Raw genomic sequence first — 26,516 nt, 5'->3', positions numbered from 1 at the left:
TTAAATGGGTGGGTTTCCAGTTGTCATAAGTCCAAAAGTTCCCTCTCTTTTTTGAAAAGGGATGATTTGCATTGATGACAAGTGTTGGGATTTGCATTGTGTCGTGGAGATCGTGGGTTGAAAAGAAGTTGATACGCTTCCCTTTTCTATAAATACTGGGCGCTAAACTTCCTTCAAACTTTACTTTCTCTCTCTTTTAGACAAACTTCCTCTCTTTTTCCGGCGATCGCGGTTTTCGAGTTTCTTCAGATCTACGGAATTCAGCCAGCTTTAGACTTCGGGAACTTATGTCGTTCGTTTTGTCGGCGAATTCCGCTTCGGAAAAAGGTAATTTGTTTCCGAATTCTCCTTACTTCTTCGTTCTTTCTTCTACTCCTCAATCTAAACCCTAGACTGAGAATTCGCGACCATGGCAAAGAATAAGGGCAAAAGTAAGTTCGTCGTTGGCTCCTCTAGTGAGAGGGAGGATGTGCCTTCGGGAAGGGTACAGAAAACTTCAAGGGGTTGGCCTTCGGAGAGGCCGGTGGAGAAACGTTCGACTGGTTGGGACGCTTCCAAAGATGGTGCTGTTGGCGGGTCTGGCGTGTCTGAACGCGCTACTTCTGGTAAGAAAGCTGGTTCTTCGGGTGTACGCCGTCCTTTCCCTGAGTTTCCAGTTCATTGGAGTGAAGCTGATCCGAAGGGCAAGTATGCCCCGATCTTGCATGAGACCACCAAGATCGATGGTTCGTTGGAGAAAGCGGTCAGTGGTGACTGGTTAATGGAGGCGAAGCTGGGGAACTACCATCGGAGGGCCGAGGAGTTATACGGAATCCAGCACGCCTTGGGGTACTGGTGTGAACTTCCCGATCAGGAGCGTCCTCGGGTGACTCATCCGCCGAGGGGGTTCATCTCTGTGTACACTCATCACTTGGAGAACGGTCTCCGCTTTCCCTTGGATCCGTTCATTTCCGAGCTCCTGGCGTTGTACAACATCAGTTAGGCCCAACTTACACCCAAGTCTATGAGGCACATCATCGGATTTAGATGGGTGTGCGACTTCGTTAACTTTCCCTGCTCTGTCTCCGTTTTTCGGGATCTCCACGATCTGTCTTTCAACCATGCTTCCAAGGGTGATGGGTATGGTTGGTGGACCATCATCAACAAAAAGTCCCGAAGGAGAGGGGAGCCGAACTATATTACGGCATACCCTTACCTTAGCTCTGACCAAAAATGGAAGACGGAGTGGTTGCTTGTTCGCGTGCCGACGGATCCGAAGCACCCCAATTTTTATCGCCCTCCAAAGTGGTTTGTGACTCCTGATCCTGACATGGGGGGCGTGGCTGCTCCGGATCGGAACCATCAACACTACGTGGATCTCCTCCAGTGGTTCTTGGCTCGGGAGGATAATTATAAACTGCCGTCTAGCTGGCTCCCGAACCTTAACTACATCTTGCGGGAGGACATTCTTGCTGTCGCCGGTCTCAGCAGGATTTTTGACAGGGGTAGGTGTCTTTCGGCTGGGACCGTGTTTCAGTGAGTTTGTCCTCCTCTTTTTTCCTTCGTTTTACTGATTCGTTTTGTACTTTGTTTTTGCAGAGTACGGCTTTAGCTGCCTTGATCCTGAGATTTTGGGCATTTCTTTGGATCTGAAAACTATTCACGACTCGGCTCCTGATTACAAGTTCGGGAAAGAGAATCCTCGTAATCCTCGCTTGAAGGATTACGTGTTGTCTCCTTCAGGTGTTGCTCGGATATCCGAAGTTCGAGCTGATCCGTGGGATTCTGCCTCCTCTCCCGAAGCTGTTCCAGTGAAGGTCGTGCTTCCTGTTTTGAGGACAACTTCGGATCCGGTGAGTGTTTCTATCGGCTCGGTTTTTGTTTGATTTTTTTTTTCTCTTTGGTTGGCCGTCGGCTAACGTCTTGGTCCTGGACCATCTTTCTAGGGTCTTGGGACTGACGCTGTGTCGCGTGCCGTTCCTTCGGTTTCATCCCCGGCTTGGATAGATATCTCTTTATCTAAGAACCGGGTACTTCGCCTTTTTCCTTTATTTTCCTTTATCTTCTTCTGAATTTACTGATCCTTTGTCTCCTTTTCTTAGGATCAAAGAAAAAGGAAGGGCAGCACTCTTCTGAAGTCTCCTGCGCATCTGAAGAAGGCGAAGGTTTCTCAGTCCTCGGAGAAGGTATTTGCTCTGACCTTCGACCTTTCTTATAGTCAAGAAGCTATTTTCTTTTCCGAAGCTGATCTTTGAACGTTTGTTTGGTAGGAAACGGCTTCGGAAGACATGCCTCCTCCTAAGAACCTTCTTCACTTCATGCCCTTGCCAGGGCAGAAGTTAAAGAGCGTGGTGGTTGCGGAACTACCACCCGTTGATCAACCGCTGGCCGAGGAAGATACCATCCCTTGTCCGCTGAAGCCGTCTACTGCTTTAGGGATCGAGGTCCAGGATATCACCAAGGTGGTGGAGGCGATTGAAAATGACTCTGTTCCTGGCTCGGATGTCCCTACCGTGGCCGAGGAGAAGAAGGAATCTGCTGACGTTCCTCTCGAAAGAGAAAGAAGTCCAGATAAGGAGATGGTGGATCTCACAGGCCCCGATGTTGAGATTCCCGAGGTTGAGAAGGATGTTCTCTCTGCTGAAGAGGAGCAGCCCGAACAGGGTCTGACGAGAAAAAGGCGTCATTCGACTTTGGGGTCTACTTCGACTTCGGCCCTGGACAGGTTGATCCATGCTGACCCTTGCTCGGATGTTCCGCTGAAACGGATCCCCGAGGAAGTAAGGGAGGCGATGGCTCGGTTTGCTAGGGCTCCGGTTTTGGGAGAGAATCCCCTGGCTCATGTGGGATCTTTAGTGGGTCCCGAAGCTGCTCGGGAGAATGTTCTTCGGGCCAATCCGCAGTGGAGGGTTCCTGGGGCTGAAGAGAGGAATCCGGCTATGATGGCCTAGTACTACCTGAATGAGGTAAGTGTTGGATTGCTCTTTGATTTGTGCCTTTGGCTTATGTTTTTCCTACTCTTTCTCATCTTTCTTTCGCTCCCAGGCTGTTTTCTGGTCCTCGTTCGCTTCCGAGTGTAGCTCGGTTGAGGAGAGACAATTGAGGAGATATCAGGAGGCTTATGATCGTGATATTCCTATCTTGGACCAGAAGGCTGGGCAGCTCCTCTCCGAGCTTGTGGAAGTCAAGCAGTTGTACCTTAAGTACAGTCGCGAGGCTAGAGCTACCGCTGAGCAGATCGGGGCCGAGGTTGGTAAGCTTACCTTCCGAGTCGAAGAGGATGCTGAAAAAATAGCTTCCTTCGACAAGGAGAAGAAGGATGTGGCCGCCAAGTTTGCGAGCGAACTTGAAGAAAAAGACAGACTTCTCAAGGAGATGACGTCTAAATTTGAGGCGGCTGACAAGGAGAGTAAGGATGCAGAGGTGAGGCTTCAGCAGTTCGTCAAGAATCGGGAGATGATTCAGAACCAAGCTGACAAGGTGCCTGTTCTTAAGCTGACGATCCGAGAGAAGGATGAGACCATTCGAAAGTTGGAGCAAGAGCGAGCTGACCTCTATACTACTGATCAGTGTAGAGAGCAGTATTGGAATGGTATCCTGGGTGCTCGGCGCATGTTTGCGAAGCACATGCCTCATTTCCCTTGGAATGAGAAAGTTCCTCTCTGGATGCGGGCCCAGGATCACTTGGTGGAATGCCAGGCTAACCGAGACGAAGCTGAAGCCGAACGCCAAGCTGCTCTTGCAGTGGCTCTGGCCCAGAAGGCGGATTCCGAAGGTGACACTACTGCCGGGGGTTCTTCGAAGGGTGCTCCCCTAGGGGCTGCTCCCGAGACTCCCAAGAGTTAGGGATTCGGGCAGTCGTCTTCTTCAGAGTCGGTCGGTTCCAGTTGAGGACTTCCGAATGTGTGCTTGCCTTTCCCCCTTTTGCCTCCGCGCTGCGTTGTACTGGTTTCTTTTTGCTTTTTAGTACTTCGGTAGGCCGGTATTATCTGTTGATGGCTGCCGATTTTAACTGTTTCATTTTCTTTTCAATTTTTGAGGGTCCTCGGGTGTGTCCCGAGTTGGTTTGATATATTTGTACTTCCCCCGAATATTGAATAAAAAATGAATGTTCGTTACTTGGCTGTCTCTTTTCAAATTTTTTTTGTGCTTTCCGAAGTTTTAAGTTTGCCTTTGAACTTGTAACTCTTCGAGCTTTTCTTTGTGGACTTGCTGAGGGATCCTTTGACCTGTAGATCTACTAAGAGACTCTTCAGTTTTGCGAGTTCTTCAAATCCGTAGATCTGCTAAGAGACTCTTTAATTTTGCGAGTTCTTCAAATCCGTAGATCTGCTAAGAGACTCTTTAATTTTCCGAGTTCTTCAAATCCGTAGATCTGCTAAGAGACTCTTTAATCTTGCGAGTTCTTCAGATCCGTAGATCTGCTAAGAGACTATTTATTTTCCAGACTCTTCAAATCCGTCGATCTCCTCAGAGGTCTGAATTGTTCTTCCGATCTCTTGTGGTTCGGAAACCTGGGCAAGAGATCGCTAGTCTGCCTCTTAGTTATGACTTTGGCGATCCGTGGATCTGAGCCGAAGTTTTATAACTTGATTCGAGTGACTGTTTGTTGCGAACAAGGTTTATCTGGGTATCGCGAATCCGAGGATTCTAGACGATTCCTCGAAGTGTATGATTTGGTCATTTCTTGCATTTTATCAAGGAATGGGCAAAGTCAACCTGCTTTTAGTCTCGGATTGATCAGATCCGAGGCTGCATGTATATATAAAAGGACAATGAATTTGAAATATAGAGATAGGTTTAATGAAACACATGGCGCCAAACGGCTTTCCTCTTCTCATTAAACAACTTACTTGGTTTACAGACAGAGATCATACAAAATACTTCTTGAGAACATCGGTATTCCAATGGTTCTTCAAGATTTTTCCATCTAACTGTTTCAGAATAAACGTGCCTGGCCTTTTTTCGGAATGGATGATGTATGGTCCTTCCCAGGTGGCTGAGAGTTTGCCATGGATCCGTCCTTTCTGAACCGAGGCGGCGTTTCTGAGTACTAGATCACCGACTTTTAGGGGTCTGGCGTTGACTCTTCGATTGTAATGCTTGTTGACCCTCTGCAAATAAGCTGCGTTGAGTGTCCTTGCATCGTTCCGAGCTTCATCTAGTAGGTCGAGAGCTTCAGACAGAAGTTGGTTGTTGCTTTCTCCTTGGAGTCCATCATACCTGTTGTACGCCTGTATCCTCAAGCTTTCTGTTCCGATTTCCACAGGGATGACAGCCTCGGATCCGTATACAAGGTGGAACGGTGTTTGCCCAGTAGCTTCTTTCTCGGTGGTCCGAAGGGACCATAACGTTCCGGGTAGCTCTTCCAGCCACTTGTTTTTGTCATCCTCGAATCTTTTCTTGAGCGCGTTGAGGATGAGTTTGTTTGCAGCTTCAGCTTGCCCGTTGCTTTGTGGGTGGCAAACTGCCGAGTAAGCTAGGTGTATGCCGAACTGTTTGCACCATTTTTGCAGCGGGGTGTTGTCGAACTGTTTCCCGTGGTCGAAGACCATCAGTCTTGGTATGCCGAACCTTGTGATGATGTTCTGCCATATGAACTTGCGGGCCTGAGGTTCGGTGATGGAGGAGACAGCTTCGGCTTCGATCCATTTGCTAAAATAGTCTACTTCTACAATCAACCACTTTTTCTGGTTCGTAGCTGAGGGGAAGGGACCAATGATGTCTAACCCCCGCTGTGCGAATGGTAAGGGATATAGTGTTGATTGCAAGGTTTGAGCTGGTTGATGGATAGCTGGTGCGAACTTTTGGCATTTCTCGCATTTCTTTGCCATCTGCTTTGCCTCGGAAACCATAATTGTTCCGGTGTTGTAAAGATGGAAACAATGGGCTTCTAATGAAGGCCCTTTCGTATGTGTTGAAGATCTTGCTTGATTGAATGAGTTGAGTCCGAATTCACCTGCACAAGAGCAAAGTCACTAGCCTCGGGGGTGTTTCCGAGGAAAGCCCCTCCGATGCCTAAGTAAGAACGATGCTCGGATTCTAGAGAGAAGTTCTCTAGAACAGTAGTCTTAAGGCGATAAATTGGACGTACCTTGAGGTGTGAGCCTTGGTGGCCTATTTATAGTGTTTGCATAACAAATGCCCATAGGTCATTTATTGCTATTGGGCCTTGGGCCTTAATGGATGGCTGACTAGCCATTGGTAGGTTTGATGCTGTTGTTTAGAGCCATTGGGCTTTAGACTTAGTGGCCCAATTGAGAATCAATTGGGAGCCCAAACAACATGCCCCCCAGACCCGGTCCATTTAGAATTAAATGGGTGGGTTTCCAGTTGTCAAAAGTCCAAAAGTTCCCTCTCTTTTTTGAAAAGGGATGATTTGCATTGATGACAAGTGTTGGGATTTGCATTGTGTCGTGGAGATCGTGGGTTGAAAAGAAGTTGATACGCTTCCCTTTTCTATAAATACTGGGCGCTAAACTTCCTTCAAACTTTACTTTCTCTCTCTTTTAGACAAACTTCCTCTCTTTTTCCAGCGATCGCGGTTTTCGAGTTTCTTCAGATCTACGGAATTCAGCCAGCTTTAGACTTCGGGAACTTGTGTCGTTCGTTTTGTCGGCGAATTCCGCTTCGGAAAAAGGTAATTTGTTTCTGAATTCTCCTTACTTCTTCGTTCTTTCTTCTACTCCTCAATCTAAACCCTAGACTGAGAATTCGCGACCATGGCAAAGAATAAGGGCAAAAGTAAGTTCGTCGTTGGCTCCTCTAGTGAGAGGGAGGATGTGCCTTCGGGAAGGGTACAGAAAACTTCAAGGGGTTGGCCTTCGGAGAGGCCGGTGGAGAAACGTTCGACTGGTTGGGACGCTTCCAAAGATGGTGCTGTTGGCGGGTCTGGCGTGTCTGAACGCGCTACTTCTGGTAAGAAAGCTGGTTCTTCGGGTGTACGCCGTCCTTACCCTGAGTTTCCAGTTCATTGGACTAAAGCTGATCCGAAGGGCAAGTATGCCCCGATCTTGCATGAGACCACCAAGATCGATGGTCCGTTGGAGAAATCGGTTAGTGGTGACTGGTCAGTGGAGGCGAAGCTGGGGAACTACCATCGGAGGGCCGAGGAGTTATACGGAATCCAGCACGCCTTGGGGTACTGGTGTGAACTTCCCGATCAGAAGCGTCCTCGGGTGACTCATCCGCCGAGGGGGTTCATCTCTGTGTACACTCATCACTTGGAGAACGGTCTCCGCTTTCCCTTGGATCCGTTCATTTCCGAGCTCCTGGTGTCGTACAACATCAGTTTGGCCCAACTTACACCCAAGTCTATGAGGCACATCATCGGATTTAGATGGGTGTGCGACTTCGTTAACTTTCCCTGCTCTGTCTCCGTTTTTCGGGATCTCCACGATCTGTCTTTCAACCATGCTTTCAAGGGTGATGGGTATGGTTGGTTGTCTCCCACTGCGCTGAAGTTGACTCGATGGGTGAGAGCTCTCGAAAATATGGATCGTATCGGAAATATGAATATTATCCAAGTCGTAGATGTTGCCGGAAACGGAAACATGGTACGTATCGGAAAATATTAATGAAAATGGAAATATTGCCGGAATCGGAAATATTGCCGGAAACGGAAATATTGTCTGAATCGGAAATATTATCGGAATCGGAAAATAATTCTGGAAACGGAAATATTAAATATTTGTTCGAAACGGAAATTAATTCCGGAATCGGAAATATTAAATATTGGTCGTATCGAAAATGAATTCCGGAACCGGGATTTTAATCGGAAGCGCATCGTACGAATTAGCATCGGACGAGGCTTGCGAGACGAAGGCCCAACACGAAGCCAGGCCCGCGCCCAGCAAGCCAAGCGCCCAACACGAAGGCCACGGCCTCGCCAAGCCCAGCGCAAGGCCAGGCCCAGCAAGGCCGTAGGCGCGCGCGCTGGAGCGTGTGCTCGTGGGCTGCGAGGCAGCGCCCACTCGTGTGGGCCGCAAGGCCTGCGCGGGTGCGTGCGTCCCTCGTGGTCGTGCGACACTCGTGTTCTAAACGAATCCTAATCCTATCGCAATTCGTGCAATGATTAAATCCTAATCCTAATAGATTAAATTTATTATTTAGAGTTCAAATAGGATTCTAATTAATAAATCCATATCCTAGTAGGATTATAATTCCTTTCCATAAACTCTATAAATATAGGCATAGGGTCACATATTTAACAGACGATTATTTAAGTATTCAAGGTAAGATTTTTAATAAAAAATCAGCCAAACACTTGCACCCAAATAGCCGAAATCTAAGGAACCTTAAGGGCGATTCTAGTTGGTCAAGCGTAAGGCGGATCCGGACGTGCTGTGGACTATCTACGGAGGGACGACACTTGGAGTCCTAAAAGACTTGTTCTTGTTCGGTTCGGGTGCAGCTAGGGAGGGCACGCTACAAAGTGTATGCATCTGAATTATGCTAAATGATTATGTGTTAATAATATGTTTCCTGGCTTTATGGTTTTTTCGCATGATTTATGTTTATTAATATGTATCATAACCTAACACAATCGATCCATCGGCCACCATTTTTGTGGAAGACGAAAAGCTTCGCCAAGTCTATGGAGTATTAATTGCACGAGAGATGAGGAAAAGGGAAGAGAGAGAGAATTACAATGGCGGAAATCGATGGGGGATTGACAATATTAGCAATTGTAACTAAATACAAGAAGAAGGGAGAGGAGAGAGAAAATGGGGGTGGAGGAGATTAGAGTGAGAGTCAAAAGGAGAGAATATAAATGTCATTTCCAAAACGTAATTTCCGTAAAAAAAGAAAATGAAAGGTAAGCAAAATCCAAGTCAATGTTTACAAAACAATTATCCTAAGTACTTGGTATAAATGGGATGAGTTTTTGTACTCTCGTGTTTATTAGAGTTGCAACTATACATCAAAGTGATTTATTAATGATGGACCACGAATTGTGTAATTGCCATTTGGGTTGTGTACGTGACTATTTGTGCTATACGCTTAGACCTTATTAAAATACTAATTACGTAAAGTGTAACCTCTGAGGGAAAATCCTGTAAGGGTAAGGAACAAGTTGCCGTGCTAGATGTTGTTCTATCGGTGCACTTTGGTGGAGACCAGTTAGGCTTCTAGTAGGTTTCTATTATTCTAGGGTTTGTTGAGAGACCATCCAAGAACGGGTGAAAGACTGACAGGAAAGCCGGGAGAAGGGATCAAAGAAGGAAAGAAGGGTAGATTGGTAGTAAAATGATAGAAGGGGAGTAAAAGGATAAAAGGAGGGCAAAATAGTCAGAACACTGTTGCTGCAATAGTAACTTTAAAGTTTGTATGTTTAGAAGTGTTAGGATTTGACTTATTTACAACTTGTTTGAAAAAGAGGCTGCTTTTTTGGCCCAAAAAAAGGTCGCGGGTCTAATCATTGTATGTATCGCTCAGTATCGCTCACTGAAGAAGACGATTTTGCAATTACGTATCAATATCATGTTTCATGTTTCAATCAAACTTCTTCTGCAATCAGAATTCTTCAACCAAACTTCCAATTTCCAAGTGAAAATGCTTGATATCAAAATTCTAGGGTTTTAAGTTTCTTCTGCAATTGAAATCCAGACAACAATGTCAACAACAATGGCGGCGGCGGTGTCGTTGGAGCAAACTTCAGCAGACCTAACAAAATCGAGAGCAGTACTCCACCATCTTACCGACACTTTCCAATCAATTCAATCTCATGTTTACTCAATCATGGCGCTTTCTGATCAATGGGGAACTTTCCAGAACTCCTTTTTGTCGGTTCAGCTTTCTCTCGGAAGCCATATCAAGGAGCTTGAGGTGAAGCAGAGAGAGTCAAATTCGCTGCGAATTTCGTTGGAAAATCGGGGGAAAGAGGTGGAATTGCGGCAGGAGAAGCTGGATTTTGTGGAGAAGTCGTTGAGTGAGGGGCGGTTGGCGTTGGAGTTGAGAGAGAGGGATCTTCATGAGCGGTTTGAGGTGATGGTGTTGGAAAAGAAGCGTGTTAAGGGGTGGTGTAAGGTGTTGGAGGCGAAGGAGAGGCAAATTGAGGAGCGGAGTGTGGCGGTGGAGGAGAGAGAGAAGGGGATTGAAGAGAGGGAGAGGAGGGTGGGGTGTGGGGAGATGGAGGAGAGGGAGAAGGCGGTGGAGGAACGGTGCCAGGAGGTGGAGTTGAGAGAGAAGGAGGTGGCGGAACGGTGGGAGGCGGTGGAGGTGGGGGATGAAAGGATTGGGAAGAGGTGGATTGAGGTGGAGAGGAGGAATAAAGAGCTTGAGGAGAGGGAAAAGAAGATGAGTGAGCGTGATGAGTGGTGGAAGTCGAAGGAGATGGAGTTTGACCGGCGTTTTCAAGAGCTGGTGTTGAAGGAGAAGCAAATTGATGAGCGTTGTAGAGTGGCTGAATTAGAGGAGAAACGAATTGGTAATCTTTGTAGAGTGGCTGAGTTGAAGGAGAAGCAAATTGATGATCGTTGCAGACTGGCTGAGTTAATGGAAGAGAAAATTGAAGAGCGTTGTGGAGTGGTTGAATTAGAAGAGAAGCGGATTGATGATCGTTGTAGACAGGCTAAATTGAAGAAGAAACAAGCTGACAAGCGTTGCAGATTGGCTGAGTTAAAGGAGAAGCAAATTGATGAGCGTTGTAGACTGGCTGAGTTAAAGGAAAAGAAAATTGATGAGCGTTGTAGACTTGCTGAGTTAAAGGAAAAGAAAATTGATGAGCGTTGCAGACTTGCTGAGTTAAGAGAAAAGCAAATTGATGAGCGTTGTAGAGTGGTTGAATCAGAAGAGAAGCGGATTGATGGTCGTTGTAGAGTGGTTGAATCAGAAGAGAAGCGGATTGATGAGCGTTGTAGAGTGGTTGAATCAGAGGAGAAACGGATTGATGGTCGTTGTAGAGTGGTTGAATCAGAGGAGAAGCGGATTGATGAGCGTTGTAGAGTGCTTGAATCAGAAGAGAAGCGGATTGATGGTCGTTGTAGACTGGCTGAATTGAAGGAGAAACAAATTGACGAGCGTTGCAGACTGGCTGAGTTGAAGGAGAAGCAAATTGGTGAGCATTGTAGAGTGGCAGGATTGAAGGAGAAGAAGATTGACAAACGTTGCAAAGCACTGGAATTTAAGGGGAATCCAACCAAAAAGAAGAAGAATAAAGTTAATAAACCTTGTGCGAATCCAGGATTGAAAGAGGAGCACTTGAGGGATATTAGTAAATTGGGGACTGATGAAGGATTCCAGAATCTTAGTCTTAAGCAATGTTTGGCAGATGGGAAAACCTTGCAGATGTTTTTGAATGATCGAGTTGATGAACACGGGTTCATGAAGGAAGAGGTTAGTGATGCTCTCAAGTTATCTCCTAATCCAGTTAGCTTGGTACTAACTTCTCTTGAGGGGTTTTTCCCACCACATTTGAGGAAGGACAATGTGGCGTATGAAGCAAGTGCTGTTAGGAGTAGCTGTGTGCTACTGTTGGAGCAGCTGATGAAGCTGAAACCTAGAATTTATAAAAGATCGAAGGGACATGCCAGGAAGGTTGCTAATCATTGGAAAGCAGAAATGAAGAAAGAGGGAGAGAGCCGTGTTGTGGTACTGAGCTTTTTACTTTTAGTAGCTGCATTTTGCTTGAGAACACATTTTAAGAGGGAGGAATTGAAGAGGCTGTATGAGATGGTGAGTCAGGACAGGATAGCACCTCAGTTGCGTCTGGAGTTGTTTGAAGAGAATGAAGGTGAGCTTATTATTTCTCACCCGTTTTATCCTTTTCAGACTCATCTTTTACAATTTTGCATTTGGTAAGGTTGATGTGATTCTTTATTCAGCTAGCTGTGTGCATTGATGTTCATATAGGAATATGCTCTGTAGAAATAGAGACAGTTTTTAATCAAATTTCTATGTCCCTGTACATTATTAGGAAGATGCTATGTAGAAACCTAGTATGGACAACAAATGGTGGATTAATAAGAAAACTGGTTAAAGTAGGTCTAATTAGGGAGTCACAGTAGGATTTACCCTGTTTCTCCCCCCCCCCCCTTGTACAACTAGTCTTGTGGCCTTCTCTTTATTCATTTACTAGTGATAGTATTAAAAAAATTACTAGGTGGTGGCATATTATGGTAACCCAGCTTTTTTAGAATTTGATGCTATCCTTTGCTTTACATTCATGTTCCCATTTGACCATTTCCATGCCAGGGGACGCTCTATCAGTTATCAATAATAGAATAAGTCCCCCAACTCCTAAATCCTTTCCCTGCGCATTGTGTTCTGGAATTTTCCCTTTTTATTCTCACATCCCCGCTTCTTCGGGATGAGGTGTATCCTTGTTAGTGTACAGACTACCAGATGACCCATGTATTTTCATTTCTTTCTTAATGGAACTGGAAATTTTAAGTTTGCAGACCACTAGTATTGTGATGTAGGTGGATTTATGTTGATGTTTCTTCCGTAAACTGACGCTTAAAGTGAACATGTGGTCCTGAAATAAAGAGGGAGCAATTTAATTTCTTTGGCTCTTTGCACTTCTTCTGATGGTCAAATTATGGATATCATTAAATCACATGACAAATTTATATATCATCTATGCAACAGGCATGTGAGGAGCGCAGACTAAATTCACGACCTTACACAATTGAGTTTAGAACATTAGACACGCTCCGCTACTCCCTTCATCCATACATTTGTATGCGCCATTTTCCATGATGGGATGTCCCTAAATGTGTGACCCATCCTGCTTATGTTTATATGGTCCTACCACTTTTACTCTCATCAACTATATATCTCACTACTTTCCTCTCTTATCAAATTCACCCGATCAAATATTTAAAACTGCGCCGACACAAATGGTGTAAACAAAAAGGGACGTAGACAATATTGCATGACTTACGGCTATCTTTATTTATTTGACGCGTCGAAGCTTACTACTTGTGTTGGATGCATATGCATCATCAATGTATGGGTTTTCTTGACACATCTCTTGAACTTTTGATTGATTTTATTTTCTTTTTTATTTCATTGCATCACATTTTATTTTTATCTTTCTCTCTCTTTTTTTGAACCGTCAAAGTGTCAAACATTATTAATGATGATTAAGGGGTAAGGGAGTAAGGGACTCATAATTTATGTATGCATATATTGTCTTTATGGTGTCCTCCGACTACTTCTTCCCCTTTAGGAAAGGGGGGAAATATTTTGATAGCGTAAAGGACATATACATATACCTTTCCCCTAAAGTAAAGAATATATGTAGCTTTATAACATAATCCTTATCCTAACCCCTAAAAATGTTCCTTCCTTTTTTGTTCTAGATCTTCTTCCTAAAGTACACTAAGACCGTTTGTTTGGATAATTTCCCATTAACACAATACTCCCCCACTTCAAAATATTAGGCATTTAAATCGCTTTTATAGATAATAATTTAGTTAAATATTACTCCCTCGGTCCCGGAATACTCGCCCCGGTTTGACCGGCACATATTTTAAATCAATTTAATTGACTTATTATTTAATTAGGTGGTAGTTGATAGTGGGGTATTCTTTAAATATAGTTAGTGGAAAATGTGTGGGACCTTTAATTTTTTTTAATGTTTTTTTAGATATTAGGAATACAAGTGGGACCTTAGGTAGTGAGAGAAACAATATAAAATTAAAAAAATATGCCATTCATAGAAATGGGGCACGTATTTCGGGACGGCTATATAAGGAAAGCGGGGTGAGTATTCCGGGATGGAGGGAGTATTAAAGATTGGATTGATAATGTAAGCTGTCAAACAATATTGTATCAATTGTACCAACCAAGGAAAAGGGAGTAAGTGGGAAGTGGGTCTCTTTATATATAGTTTTTGGGACAAAATTGTTTAGTGACGTGTTATTAAATAGTATAAGTCGAGCCATACGGTGGAGTAAGTGAGGGTAGAAGAGGTATTTTCTTTGCCAAAATTGAAATAAAGTAAAAGTAGGAAGAGCTTTGAGGAATGGATTTAAACGGAAAGTAGGAGATCTTTGAGGATGGAATACTTCGTATAGAATGAGATATCATTTTACATTGATATTTTTGAAGGGCTTGCAGTACTTATGAGCCATTTGGTAAGTGATAATTGGAGAAGATGTAAATTTGTAAGAAAAATTTGATACCCAAATGCTAGTCCACCCCAAAGACCACTTTTCTTCATAAATTTTCATTACCATCCATTACCACTTAGGGATGATATTGTAGTTCTAATAGAAAACTATGAAGAAAAACACAAGTTTTGGGATGGGGTTGCATCAAATGGACATTATGATGCTTTCCCTGCAAAAGCACACTTAAATTCATCCCATTTAATACGACCTACCAAACGGGTCGTTAGGGGATGCTGCTGGAAGAAGCATATATGTCATTTTGTTTTTGGTGATTGACAGAGTCTCGGAGAGATGTATTTGGTATCAATGGGCTTCTTCCTTGCTAAGGGAGTAAGGGTCTTATCATGCTCATCCAGTCTTGTTTGGCTAGCATTTCCTTGTAATAATATCCTCCTGAAAGTTCCTGTTGTTGTGGGCGATAAGATTGGAATGTTCAGAGAGATTTTCCGTGGTCATGAGCAGGGGAGAGAGAAGGGCTACCAATAGTTAGCTGAGGAGTACCTTGTAATTATATATTTAAACGTAAACCTGAAGAAGAGGGAGGCTGATATGGAAAATTTGGCAAGGGAGCAGCCTTGATCTACACTTATTTCCATTTCTGATGCCTCTTTTCATTACATCAGGCCTGCAATATACCATTTATTATTCGATATGGCGGCACTGCCTTTTGAAATCTCCATCAGGAGAAATCCTAAAGATGGCTGTGGGCCGGGCCGGCCCGAAGCACGACCCGGCACGAAAAAAGCACGGCCCGGCATGAGCACGCAAAAAGCACGGCCCGACACGGGCACGAAGTGATGGTGAATTTAGTCAAAGCACGACAAGGCACGGCACGACTCGACCCGGCACGACAAAGCATGTTAAACTTTAGACACGCCGGGCCGGGCCGGCACGAAAGCACGTGGGCTTGGGCCTTATTTCTAACTTTTTGGCCCGGCCCGGTACAAAACAACGTGGCCTGGCGTAGGCCCAACACGGTTAGGCCCACGACCCGTGAGCTCGGCACGAAGAACGGCCCGGCCCGGCCCGGCCCACAGCCATCTTTAGGAGAAACCTATATGGTTAGGATCAGGAAAACTCACAGATTTAAATCTTGAGCGTTTTCTTTATATGTATCCCCGGATAAAAAATATGTTTGTACCGAAAAAGAAACTTGTATAGGATTTTTCTTGTATCTTTTCTTTTAGCTTGTAGATAAAGACTTGGAAAACAGCCCTGAATATCCTCACTTTCTCCTTTTTTCTCAAGCTGAATCTCAGCCTTCTAGAAAGGCAAAGAATTATGTTTGATGGTAATCTGTATGAACTCTGTACTAAAGGAGAGCTGTAGGTTCAGAAGCCAAAAGAAGTCTTTCGTTGTTTGTATTTATGGAGCTGTGAGTTTTTAAGTCATTTTTATGCTGTCAGCACTTTGAATTTAATGTTGTAGCAGTGCTGCGGAACTCTTAGCCTTCTGTTTTGGTGTTGTTGCAAAGACCCTGCTTTGATTTGGTGGGCACAAGTATAAGTAAGTCTTTTCATCTCTAATTTTTCTTGCGATGAGAGTTTCACTGTGAGTTGCTTTGCGGGATAGAGTTGATTTTTTGGCCTCCTTTTCAGCTCATGTTTTATGAAGTTTTCTGTAATTATCTTCTTCTGAGTGCAGTGTAGCTGAGGGCCATGTGCTTTCCTTCACTCTTTTACTGATTGGAGGACTCCTCACCCTCTTATCTTCTTGCAAATGATATTGTTTATGTTATAGGAGAAAATTGTTTCCGGTTGAGTTAGCTAGCTTCCAATCCATCTTTTATGACAATATGGCCTAAAGTGACTTGATGTTCATGATTGATTGAGTTAGCTAGCTTCTCACCCACATCTTTTATGGCAATATGGCCTAAGTGACTTGATGTTCATGATGTTTTAGGTCACTTTCTGAGAGAGTACAATGCAGTTATTTGAACAATCAGTCAATCACATTAGAGTATTACTTTCTTCTAATCCTTTGGTACTAGTTTAGTTCAGTTAGGCTTAATGCATATAGTAGTTAAGTTATACCGTAACTTTTGGAGGCATCTTTTTACAAATGCCTACTTCTGAATTCTGTCATCAGGTTTTACTGTTTTATCTTTGGCATAATTCGTGTTGCCAATACACTCCATATCATGATTTTTTTCTTATGTTGGTGTTTGGTTAGCAATTTAACATGTTTTGCAATGGAGTCAATTCTGTTTTGGTGTTTAGTTGGGCCTTTCCACTAGAATCTCATACCAGGGGGTTTCTAGTTCCACCCCACCCCCCTAGAATCTCATATCCACAGTCCCCCAAGATTCTAATTCCATCCCCCCCCCCCCCCCCTCTAAGTATTATACTGGAGGCAGAGGCATGAAAATCTGAGGGATACAAACGTTTTCCTTTTCTGACTTCCAGAGTCTGTCCATCTTCTCCTGCGAAGGCCTTCTCCTATAATGTTTTTTCCTGCAATGGGGTTCTTTTTTGGACAAGACATGCATTTAAATACTTAAATCAGATAGTGTTGGATTGATCTGATGTTATTAACCTCTATATCGATTCCATAATTTTTCTTTTGTATTTCTTTGTTCCACATTTTAGTTTCTGATTCCACATTTTAGTTTCTGATTCATGTATAATATTTTAGTTTCTTATTTTTTCTGCTTTTTATTTTATCTTATCTTATCTTATCTTATCAGGTGCATAAGTGCATTTTATCTTAGTCGGACAATGCCATGTTTTTTCATCCAAGAATTTAATCAGCTATAGTTCTTACACTTCTACAGTGCTTATGCTTTTTGGATGGCAAATAATTATTCCAAGGAAGAATTTCACTTATTCCAAGGAAATCACGGTTGAGAAATTTTAATTTCCTTGGAAGAAGTGAAATTTCTTCTTGGAATAATCACATCCCTTTTTGGATCTCAAGATATACTCCCTCTGTCCCAATTTAATAGTCGTACCAACGTTTTCATGGAGTTTTATGTGATAAGTTGTTGCATGCTTATCTACTACTACCTCCGTTTCAAAATGATCTTTACACTTTCAGTTTTAGTTAGTTTCATAATGTTCTTTATATTGTGTTTTATTCTATTTTTGGACATAAAACATTACTGTCTTACCCCTCTTACCCCACAACATTTATCACTTTCTATTATTTTATTCATTTTTCACAAATTCTTATTTACAAGTGGTATACAATATAAAGAACACCAAGGTAAAAGTTAATTTAAAATATTTAAAAGTTACCTCTAAAAATGTAAAAGTTATCTAACTTTTAGAGATAAAATAGAAATAATTTTATAAAAATTATTTCTTCAAAATCACCAATAATATATAAAATTAATCATTTAACCCTTTAAATTGTTTATCTATCAACTTTTTTATAATATAAAAGTCAATGAAAACATATTAAAAGTTACAAAAAACTAGGTAAAATTTATCTTGGTGTATAATAAATTTATTGTACACCTTGTGCATGCAAAACCTTTTGTTTTTTTTTTTCTTACATCCATCCACCTGTTTACACTCCTCACTTGCTTTATCCATATTTTATTATTTTATTACATCCACCCACCTTTTTACACACTATTTTATTTGTTTTAATATTTGTGCAAATAGTAACCGTAAAGAACATTATGAAACGGATATAGTATATTTTAATAGAAAAGTAGATGAGAAGAGAGATAGTGGAAGCATTTTTTAATTGAATGTGAGAGGATGTGGGTCATTAATTTTGGTAGTGGGAAGAGAGATGTAATAAAATATTGGTGGGTCATTCCATAAAGGAAGCGTGACAATTAAACTGTGACAGACGTAAATGGAAAGTATGACGATTAAATTGACGGAGGGAGTATTTAATATATTTTGAAGTTAAATAAAAAGTTGAATATAATATAGAAAGAGAAAAAAGGGTATCTACACTAAATTTAAATATAAAACTTAAAACTCAATATAGAATAAGAATCCATTCCACGAGTGAACCAAATAGCAAGAACAACATATAGACTCCATTATGTGATTGAACCAAACAATTCCAAATTCGCATGGGATTTTGAATATATAACTCCCAGGTATGGATTTCCATGAATTCCATGCCGTTACACTCTAGATCGGTGAATCAAACGACCCCTAATGTGTGTTTGTTGTGTATTTAGGTGTTATCTTTCCGTGATTTTACAGGCCCTACTCTGTTCACCTAATTTTTTCTAATCTGGAATATTTTTACTAATGGGACTTATTTTTACTTAGTTATGTTTGTAAATGTTCTATACAGTTACTAATTAAAAACTACTTTAATTAAACCGCAAGAGCTTCTATTATGATTTAGTCAAACTCCTTCATTTAAATGATTTATACTTTTATCTCTACTTTGGACTTTGTGTGTTTTATAGCATATCATAGATTTTATTTTTTATCTTAATCTATTTTTATATAAAACCTGGGTATCTTGTATATTATCTGTCATTTTCTTTACATTAGAAATCTCATCTCCCAGATGTTTTTTCTCACATCTAATGCTTATTGTTGTTTCAACGTGATATATCTGTCTAGGAAGCTATATGGCCACTGGTCCCCCTGAAGTAGCGACTAGGCAACTGCAGCCTGATGTTTTGCAAGTGACTGACGCAGTTGCTTCATCCTCCATGAATAATTGCAGTGAGATCCACTCGTTGTGCCTCAGTATGGATGCAAATGGTCTAAGATCCTATATAGGGAAGTATCAGATGGAGCAGAAATTGTCTCTGGAAAAGGTTCTAGATGCACTTCGATGTGCACCAGACCCTGCAGAACTTCTTCTTGATGTAGTTAAAATTTTCAACCTACCTGAGTCAACTGCACTTGAGAAAATTAATTGCATAATTTTGTTAGAGCAGTTAATGAAACTACAAAAGCAGCAACAGCGTAGTCTCAACTCACTTGGACTGGTAGAACAGAAAGCTTTGCTTAAAATGAGACAAAAAGCAGAAATGTTTGCTTCTGTTTGGAAACCGACTTTCGCTAAGAAAGGCTATGAAATTTTGGATGTTTATGGCTTTCTGCAGTTTCTAGCCACATACGAGGTAGCTAGTTCTTTTAAACAAAAGGATCTTTTTGGACTTTTCAAATTATTTTATGCTGGGGACTTGGTCTACCGGCCTGAGCAGAATCCAGTCTTGTGCCGTGCACTGGGGCTGGAAAAAATAATTCCAGGTATTTCTCCCTCTTTTATATTGGATTAAGAAAATGATTCTGAGTTACTTGGAAATGCTACCTTAATTTTACATGAATTTTCTCATTTGGTGAACTAATTTCAGAGCATAGTAATTTGTCTATTTTAACAATATTACAGAGTTTTCTTTCTGATTGTCTATTTAAGGGTACATGTTTATAGAGTAGATTACTAGAAGGGTGCATGTTATGAGACAATGCCTTTACCATAACACTCTAGCATTACAGGTTAATTTGTCCATCTGAGAGACATAAAGGGAAAAGATTCTTTGCATAGGATATTCTTTGCTGCTTTCTGGCGTTTTGGTTGGATGAGGAGAGACTTAGACCACTTATTTCCTTAACCGATCTTCCATCTCTAAGTTAACTCACATTTCCCAGTTCTGTTCCCTTCATTACACCATTATCCTTAAGTTTCGGCAAGTTTTTCTTACTTTCCCCTCTACCTTCTACTCTCAAAAATGTACTTACTTTTCACTCTCTCTATTCTACATTGTGTTCTCTCCCAAAGCCAAATAACAATAGATGTGTGATAGTAGAAGTTTAAAATAACAGGGAATTGTAAATAGTGCAAAAACTAAGGGGTAAGGATGGAAAATGGATATAATTTTGGACAAGTGTGTAGTATTTTATATTTTTTTTGGGGGGGGGGGGGGGGGAATCTTATAAAAGGACAATCATGTATGTTTTTGGTTGTTTTCCCTTAATCCTGAAAAGTTAGTTGTTCCTGCTTGTGATGACTATGCCTTGCTTTTAAGTTGAAAATCTTGGAGAGTCTAATATGTGTACCCGAGTCCAAGTAACATAGTAGGTGACTTTTTTAACATCCCGTAATTATCTTCAAGTGCCTCGTTTTCTGTATGCATACATTCTTCTATGTGGAGGTTCAGATGTCTAGTTTAACAATATTACAGAGTTTTCTTTCTGATTGTCTATTTAAGGGTACATGTTTATAGAGTAGATTACTAGAAGGGTGCATGTTATGAGACAATGCCTTTACCATAACACTCTAGCATTACAGGTTAATTTTGTCCATCTGAGAGACATAAAGGGGAAAAGATTCTTTGCATAGGATATTCTTTGCTGCTTTCTGGCGTTTTGGTTGGATGAGGAGAGACTTAGACCACTTATTTCCTTAACCGATCTTCCATCTCTAAGTTAACTCACATTTCCCAGTTCTGTTCCCTTCATTACACCATTATCCTTTAGGGGTCGTTTGGTTCGCTAAGGTGGAATGGAATAGTATGGATTCTCATACCTGGGTGGTATGGGTTCCATTTCCCATACCATTCTAAAACTGTTTGGTATGTTGCTGGAATGGATTCTATAACCCAATTATAGTGTTTGGTTCACTTTTGGAATGGATTTTGTATCCAAATTTATTTTTTATTAAATAAAAAAAATGTACTGATAGCTAATGCTTCGTAAATCCGTAATATCTCATCATAAAACTGTAATTTCATTAAAAATAACATAAAAATTCATCAAATAAAAAAATAAAACATGAAATAAAGATTTCAAGTATTATTTAATTTATACTATATGAAATGGGTTATGAATACATATTTGGAAAAGACATTCTTCATATGTATTTCAACTTTAAGCAGAATTAGCTCCCTTATCGAGGTGAAGCTACCTCCACTCTGAGTTTGGACCAAAGTGCAATTGTTGGAAGAAATGTTTAGGAATTGTAACTCTGTTCTTTTTCATCTATCCAATGCTTGACGAGAAACTCCAATAAAAAAACAATTCCAGATTTCCCAGTAGAAGAGAGAGAAAACAGAAGGGCGAAGGAGGAGTAAGCTACACATCAAACCGGAGAAGATGGACTCCAAAATCACTGATGATGATTAAAGGGTTGACGATGATCGACGGTGGTGGGCGGCTGTAGTTTTCATCTCTTTATGAATTAGGGTTAGTAACCTTGGTGGAATGGAATGTGAATCTTAGGGTAATAGGTGGGAATGGGATTTTAGGGGTATGGTATGGAGATAGAACCCCTTTGGTATGAGACTCCATTCCAAAAGGGTCCAACCAAACAATAAAGTGGATGGAATGGACTATAACTCCATTCCAATCCATTCCAAAATGCCCAACCAAACGACCCCTTAGTTTCGACAAGTTTTTCTTACTTTCCCCTCTACCTTCTACTCTCACAAATGTACTTACTTTTCACTCTCTCTATTCTACATTGTGTTCTCTCCCAAAGCCAAATAACAATAGATGTGTGATAGTAGAAGTTTAAAATAACAGGGAATTGTAAATAGTGCAAAAACTAAGGGGTAAGGATGGAAAATGGATATAATTTTGGACAAGTGTGTAGTATTTTATATTTTTTTGGGGGGGGGGGGGGGAATCTTATAAAAGGACAATCATGTATGTTTTTGGTTGTTTTCCCTTAATCCTTAAAAGTTAGTGGTTCCTGCTTGTGATGACTATGCCTTGCTGTTAAGTTGAAAATCTTGGAGAGTCTAATATGTGTACCCGAGTCCAAGTAACATAGTAGGTGACTTTTTTAACATCCCGTAATTATCTTCAAGTGCCTCGTTTTCTGTATGCATACATTCTTCTATGTGGAGGTTCAGATGTCTAACACCCCCCCCCCCTCCCCTTTCTCACTGTTTCACATTGTTGATCTCAAGGATTGAGATATTGTTTGTACTCTGGTTTCTTGCTGTGCTTGCCTGTTTATTCGTAGAATCTCAGATAGTTGATCCTTAAAACCAATTGAGCTACCATTCTATGTAATAATTTGACTGTAAGTTCTCTTTCTTGGATTATATTGTATAGGTCTTATCAGATCTCTAATAAAAAAGGACCGACGACTACAGGCTGTCAAGTACATATGTACATTTATGATGCAATCTTGTTTCCCACTAGCTCCTCTACTAAAAGATCACCTCAAGTTCACAAAGGAAAAATCTGTGAAGTTATGGATGAGAGGAAACAATTCTCGTGCGGCAAAGGTATTTTTATATAGGATAAACTATGGTCAATTGACTAATTATTGTGATTATTATTTCAACTGTGCTGTGACCTTCATATTTGCAATTCAGATCTAGGGGCCATTTCACGTATTCCAATTCATTTGGGCCTTTTATTCATCACGGAGATTCTACAAAAGGGGGTGCTGAATTGCTGATGGAGGGAGGGGAGGGGGGCAAAGGGAGAGAGTGTTTGTGTGATATACTCAATTCAGTTCAATAATCTTTTTCTTTTTTGGGTTTTGTAATTCAGTGATGGCGCTGATGATGTTAGGTTTGACAGATAGGGAGAGTTGTTAGGACCTAATCATCTTTTTCTGCTGAAGCTTATAAAAGCACATTATAAGGTTTAAATACTCAATACTCATGTTACGCAGAGCTCTGTCCTATGTTATAGGCTGAAAGTATAAAAACACCAGAAGTCTTGTACGGTATGGTCACACACTCTATGGGATGTAGAGAACTTACTGGTATGGTCACACACTCTATGGGATGTAGAGAACTTACTGGTGAGTGTGGGGGACTTCATCATTCAGAAAGGACAAAAGGATAATGAATATGGTAAAAAATAAATTTTTAGTTCTCTTTCTGCATGCACTCCTTATAGATAATATTTCCTCTGTTCTTTTTTACTTGACCTATAGTCCTATGGCACGTGGTTTAAGGAAGAGATTAGATAAGGTAATGAACAATTTAATTTATTAAAACAACACCTATAAGAGGGTGGAATTATTGATATTATGATATAAATTTATTTTTATTTAGTGTTGGTTTACCTTCTCTAATCTCTTCCTCGAACTGTGTGCTAAGTGCTGTGGGTCAAGTAAATCAAAACAGAGGAACGTCTTTCGATCTTTAGATGGAGAAGATCTGTGAATTATTCTATGTTTTATAGAGGAATGTTGAAAATGCTAAAGTATAACTTAGAGAACGGCCTATTTGGTAAATGTCAATTATTATAGGTTATGGTAATGATATTATGTGTATATTTGTAAAGAAGAGCCAATGTCCATGGTAATGTTTCTGTTGCTTGAAAAGGGTGGATCGCCTATTATGATTGTCTTATTGATTATGATGTGTTTTGTTTTCTAACCCCTCCCCTACTCATGGTGTGGTGTGTGTGTGTGTGTTGGGGGGGGGGGGGGGGGGGGGGGTTGTCATAGAGTTCATACTTACTCCTCGGATGCTTTCTTCAGTTAAGTATATATATAAGGTCTTTGCAGATTGATGATGCCCGCTTTGAGATTTGTACCCTGCAAGCTGTACTTCGATACATTAATGATTATGAGCTTGAGTCAGAACTCTCCCATGTTTCCCTTGAATCACGTATCAAGGAGTTGGAATCGGATATTGCAGAACTGGAGACTGCCACCACAAAAATTGAACAGCCGGAAGCTACTGAACAAACAGAGGGGCAAAAGGATGATATTTCCAAAAGCTTAGAAATGGAAATGGTAGGAAATTGTTCAACTCAGTTTGTAACAAATGCCGAAAAGAATCTTTTGCCTCCAGCCTCTCCTGCTGCCACTACATCAGAGTTATTTGGTGGGAAGAAGCGCACTTCCAGCCCCTCTCCTTCATTTATGCTGCCACAAGAAAAGCGCCTCAAGGCAGGAGATTCTGTGCCAATGATGGGCATGAGTGCACCTCAACTAGGTCCAGGTGCATCTGAACGTCAACCTCATGTTAGGCCCAATGAACTCCTTGTGTTGCCTCATGGAGCATTGCCTGCTGTAAACGGCTCAAGGGCCCAATTTCATTTCCCTGGCAGTAATGAAGCCACTTCCTATAGGGGTAAGGAACAAATTGTACCTACAGCTGGAATCAGCCCTGGTGGCATTAATGCAGACCTGAAAACTGCCGCTACAGGATTGGAACAAGCGGCAGAAACAAAAGAGGGTCTAAAAGATACCATTTCCGTGAATATGGAAAAGGATATTGTAGAAAACAACTCAATTCGGAAGAAGTCTTCCAGCCCCTCCTCTTCCTTAGTGTTCCCACAACAAGAGAAGCACCTTAGAGAAGAAACTCTCGGGTCTCCTGTTACACCCAATATTCCCATAGCCTGTCCCATAACCACACATTCAACATACATGAACCAACAGCAGCCAAGTTTGCAACCATGGAGGCAACTTGGACCATATGCATACGGACATCTAGCCCATGTTAGACCCAGTGAACCTCCTGTGTTGCATCCTGGACAAATGCCTGCTTTAAATGGGCCAAGTGCATGTTTTAGTAACCCTGGAAGCAGTTATAGTGTCGCTCCCTATTGGGGACCTGGACAGTTTAGACCTAATGCTGGAACTGGCCCTGGTGACACTCCTGCGCATGGACAGTTTAGACCTAATGCTGGGATTGGCCCTGGTTGTACTCCTGCATTTGGACAGTTTAGACCTCCTACTGCTGGAACTAGCCCTGGTGGCAATTCCGGAGAGTTTAGACCTCCTTTACCTGGACAATTTAGACCTACTGCTGGAAATGGCCTTGGTGGTACTCCTGGACCTGGACAGTTTAGACCTCCTACTACTGGAATCGGCCCCGCTGGTACTTATGCACTTGGATATTTTGGTAAAACACTCTAACCCTGATCTTTTACGCCGATGTCTTAATTTTCAGTTCAAAGGCTTTGATGTCAATATTCATAGTCACAAGTTTTTGGAACTCATTTGTTATTATGTTGCTTGACATTTTTGTTCAGTTGGGGGTCAGATGCCATACAGACCGGGATAAACATAAGACTATTTTTGGTCGATTGCGCTCAACCACCAGCGGATTTATGACAGGAAGAATATTGGAAAATTTGTTCTCTATAATTCCAGACAGTTAATGGGTAGGTTGATTATTTAACGCTTACAAATGAAAATGAAATCTTTATTTGGATAGAATGTGCTTGGAGGCAAATCTGGAGGAAGCATCACAGATAGTTGTATCTTATTCTTCCTCAGTTCTGATTCGTGTTATGGGGGTACTCTGCCTTATTCTTCCAATTGTGTAGCCTAGTCCTCCACAATTGTGTAGGTAGTAAAAGCCTCGATGTTAGGTGCTTAAATGGTAAATATTCCCCGGGCTAATGTGTAAATTGCTTTAACTGTTTAAACTAATGATGAATAGATGTGTAATATGTATACAAATAATGATGTTTATATATTACCATATAATTTTACAAGATTTCCGTGTACAATTTTGGTGTTTTGGTGCTTGCCCCTATCAATGCTCGGCTCGATACCATAGATCTTTCTTCGTTCCTAGTTTCCTAGCACAAATCATGAATTGCATACTCTTGCAAAAATGTCCATACACATTTTACTTGATTGAAAAACTGTTGAAACTTTTTGGTAGCAATCTTTCTTCATTCCTATGAATTTAATCGAGAGCTTCGTTGCTTTTTCAATGGAGTTGGGTTTCTGAAAATCATCTTCATCACGAGAGCTTCGTTGCTTCTTCAATGGAGTTGGGGTTGCATGAATTTAATCGAAATTTTGGGGGTTTGAGTTAGGAATTGAAGAGGAGGAGAGGAGGAGAGAAGAGCAAGGAATCGAAAACTTGCTAACTTTGCTCGAAGTGAAGGAAGAAACAGGATCTTGGATTGGGCTTTTAGAGTCCCCCTTTGAGTTGAGTTGATTGTTGTTAGTTGATTAATCACGTTAATGCTTACCTTGGAGATTATGTTGATGCGGCAGAGTATGGGGCATTGAGGAGAGGAGAGGTGGCGTTTGGGGTGGGGGGTTTTGGTTGCCATGGAAATGGAAGAGGTGGTTGACGTTCCCAGAAGTGAACCAGAAGAGAAGAGTAGGGGAGAGTGAAAATAAAGAGGAAGAGAAGACAAAAAAAATTAAAGATTTTTTTTAGGGAAAAGAAATTTAAAGTTAATTAATTAGTTCGGTTTTTTCATGAAATGCCCCTGAGGTTTGAAAAAACGCACCAAATACCCTCGCGTGTTTCAATTCACATAATATACCCCTATTTTTTTCCAAGTTTGCACCAAATACCCCTAAACCGACCTTCCGTTAGTCCTCCGTTAAGTCGTGTTTATAATTCACAATATACCCCTTTTTATAAACTTAATGCATAATATACACCTATTTGTAAACTAAGTTGCACTAAATATCAAAACTGCCTTTTTTTTTCTTTTCTCTCCATCCCTTCCTTCTGTTTTTCTGTTCCATTTTCTCCGGTGCACTCCATTGTTCTACAACCTCCAAACAATCAAATTCGAAAAATCAATTACTTCC

The 26,516-nt window shown here is 41.4% G+C and overlaps 1 protein-coding gene across 1 annotated transcript; it reads left to right on the top strand.

The window, feature by feature from the left end:
• The first annotated feature begins 9,353 nt into the window (after positions 1–9,353).
• On the top strand, positions 9,354–25,450 carry LOC110787829 (uncharacterized). The gene is made up of 5 exons (XM_021992472.2): positions 9,354–11,713; positions 18,641–19,279; positions 22,088–22,263; positions 23,505–24,852; positions 24,983–25,450. The coding sequence occupies exons 1-5, from the start codon at positions 9,595–9,597 to the stop codon at positions 25,012–25,014; spliced, it is 4,314 nt and encodes a 1,437-aa protein (XP_021848164.2). The 5' UTR covers positions 9,354–9,594; the 3' UTR covers positions 25,015–25,450.
• Positions 25,451–26,516: the final 1,066 nt, after the last annotated feature.

This window comes from Spinacia oleracea, chromosome 4, assembly GCF_020520425.1.
Source record: "Spinacia oleracea cultivar Varoflay chromosome 4, BTI_SOV_V1, whole genome shotgun sequence".
Taxonomy (NCBI): Eukaryota; Viridiplantae; Streptophyta; class Magnoliopsida; order Caryophyllales; family Amaranthaceae; genus Spinacia; species Spinacia oleracea.
Note: the sequence above shows the minus strand (reverse complement) of the source record. Positions and strands in the feature narration are given on the sequence as shown.

What these genes read in the sequence shown, in the direction of transcription:
- LOC110787829 (XM_021992472.2), top strand. Translation starts at nt 9,595, where the DNA reads ATGTCAACAACAATGGCGGCGGCGGTGTCGTTGGAGCAAACTTCAGCA. An exon ending in GTTGTTTGAAGAGAATGAAG is followed by an intron (nt 11,714 to 18,640) that starts GTGAGCTTATTA and finishes ATATCTGTCTAG; the next exon opens with GAAGCTATATGGCCACTGGT. An exon ending in TTATGCACTTGGATATTTTG is followed by an intron (nt 24,853 to 24,982) that starts GTAAAACACTCT and finishes ATTTTTGTTCAG; the next exon opens with TTGGGGGTCAGATGCCATAC.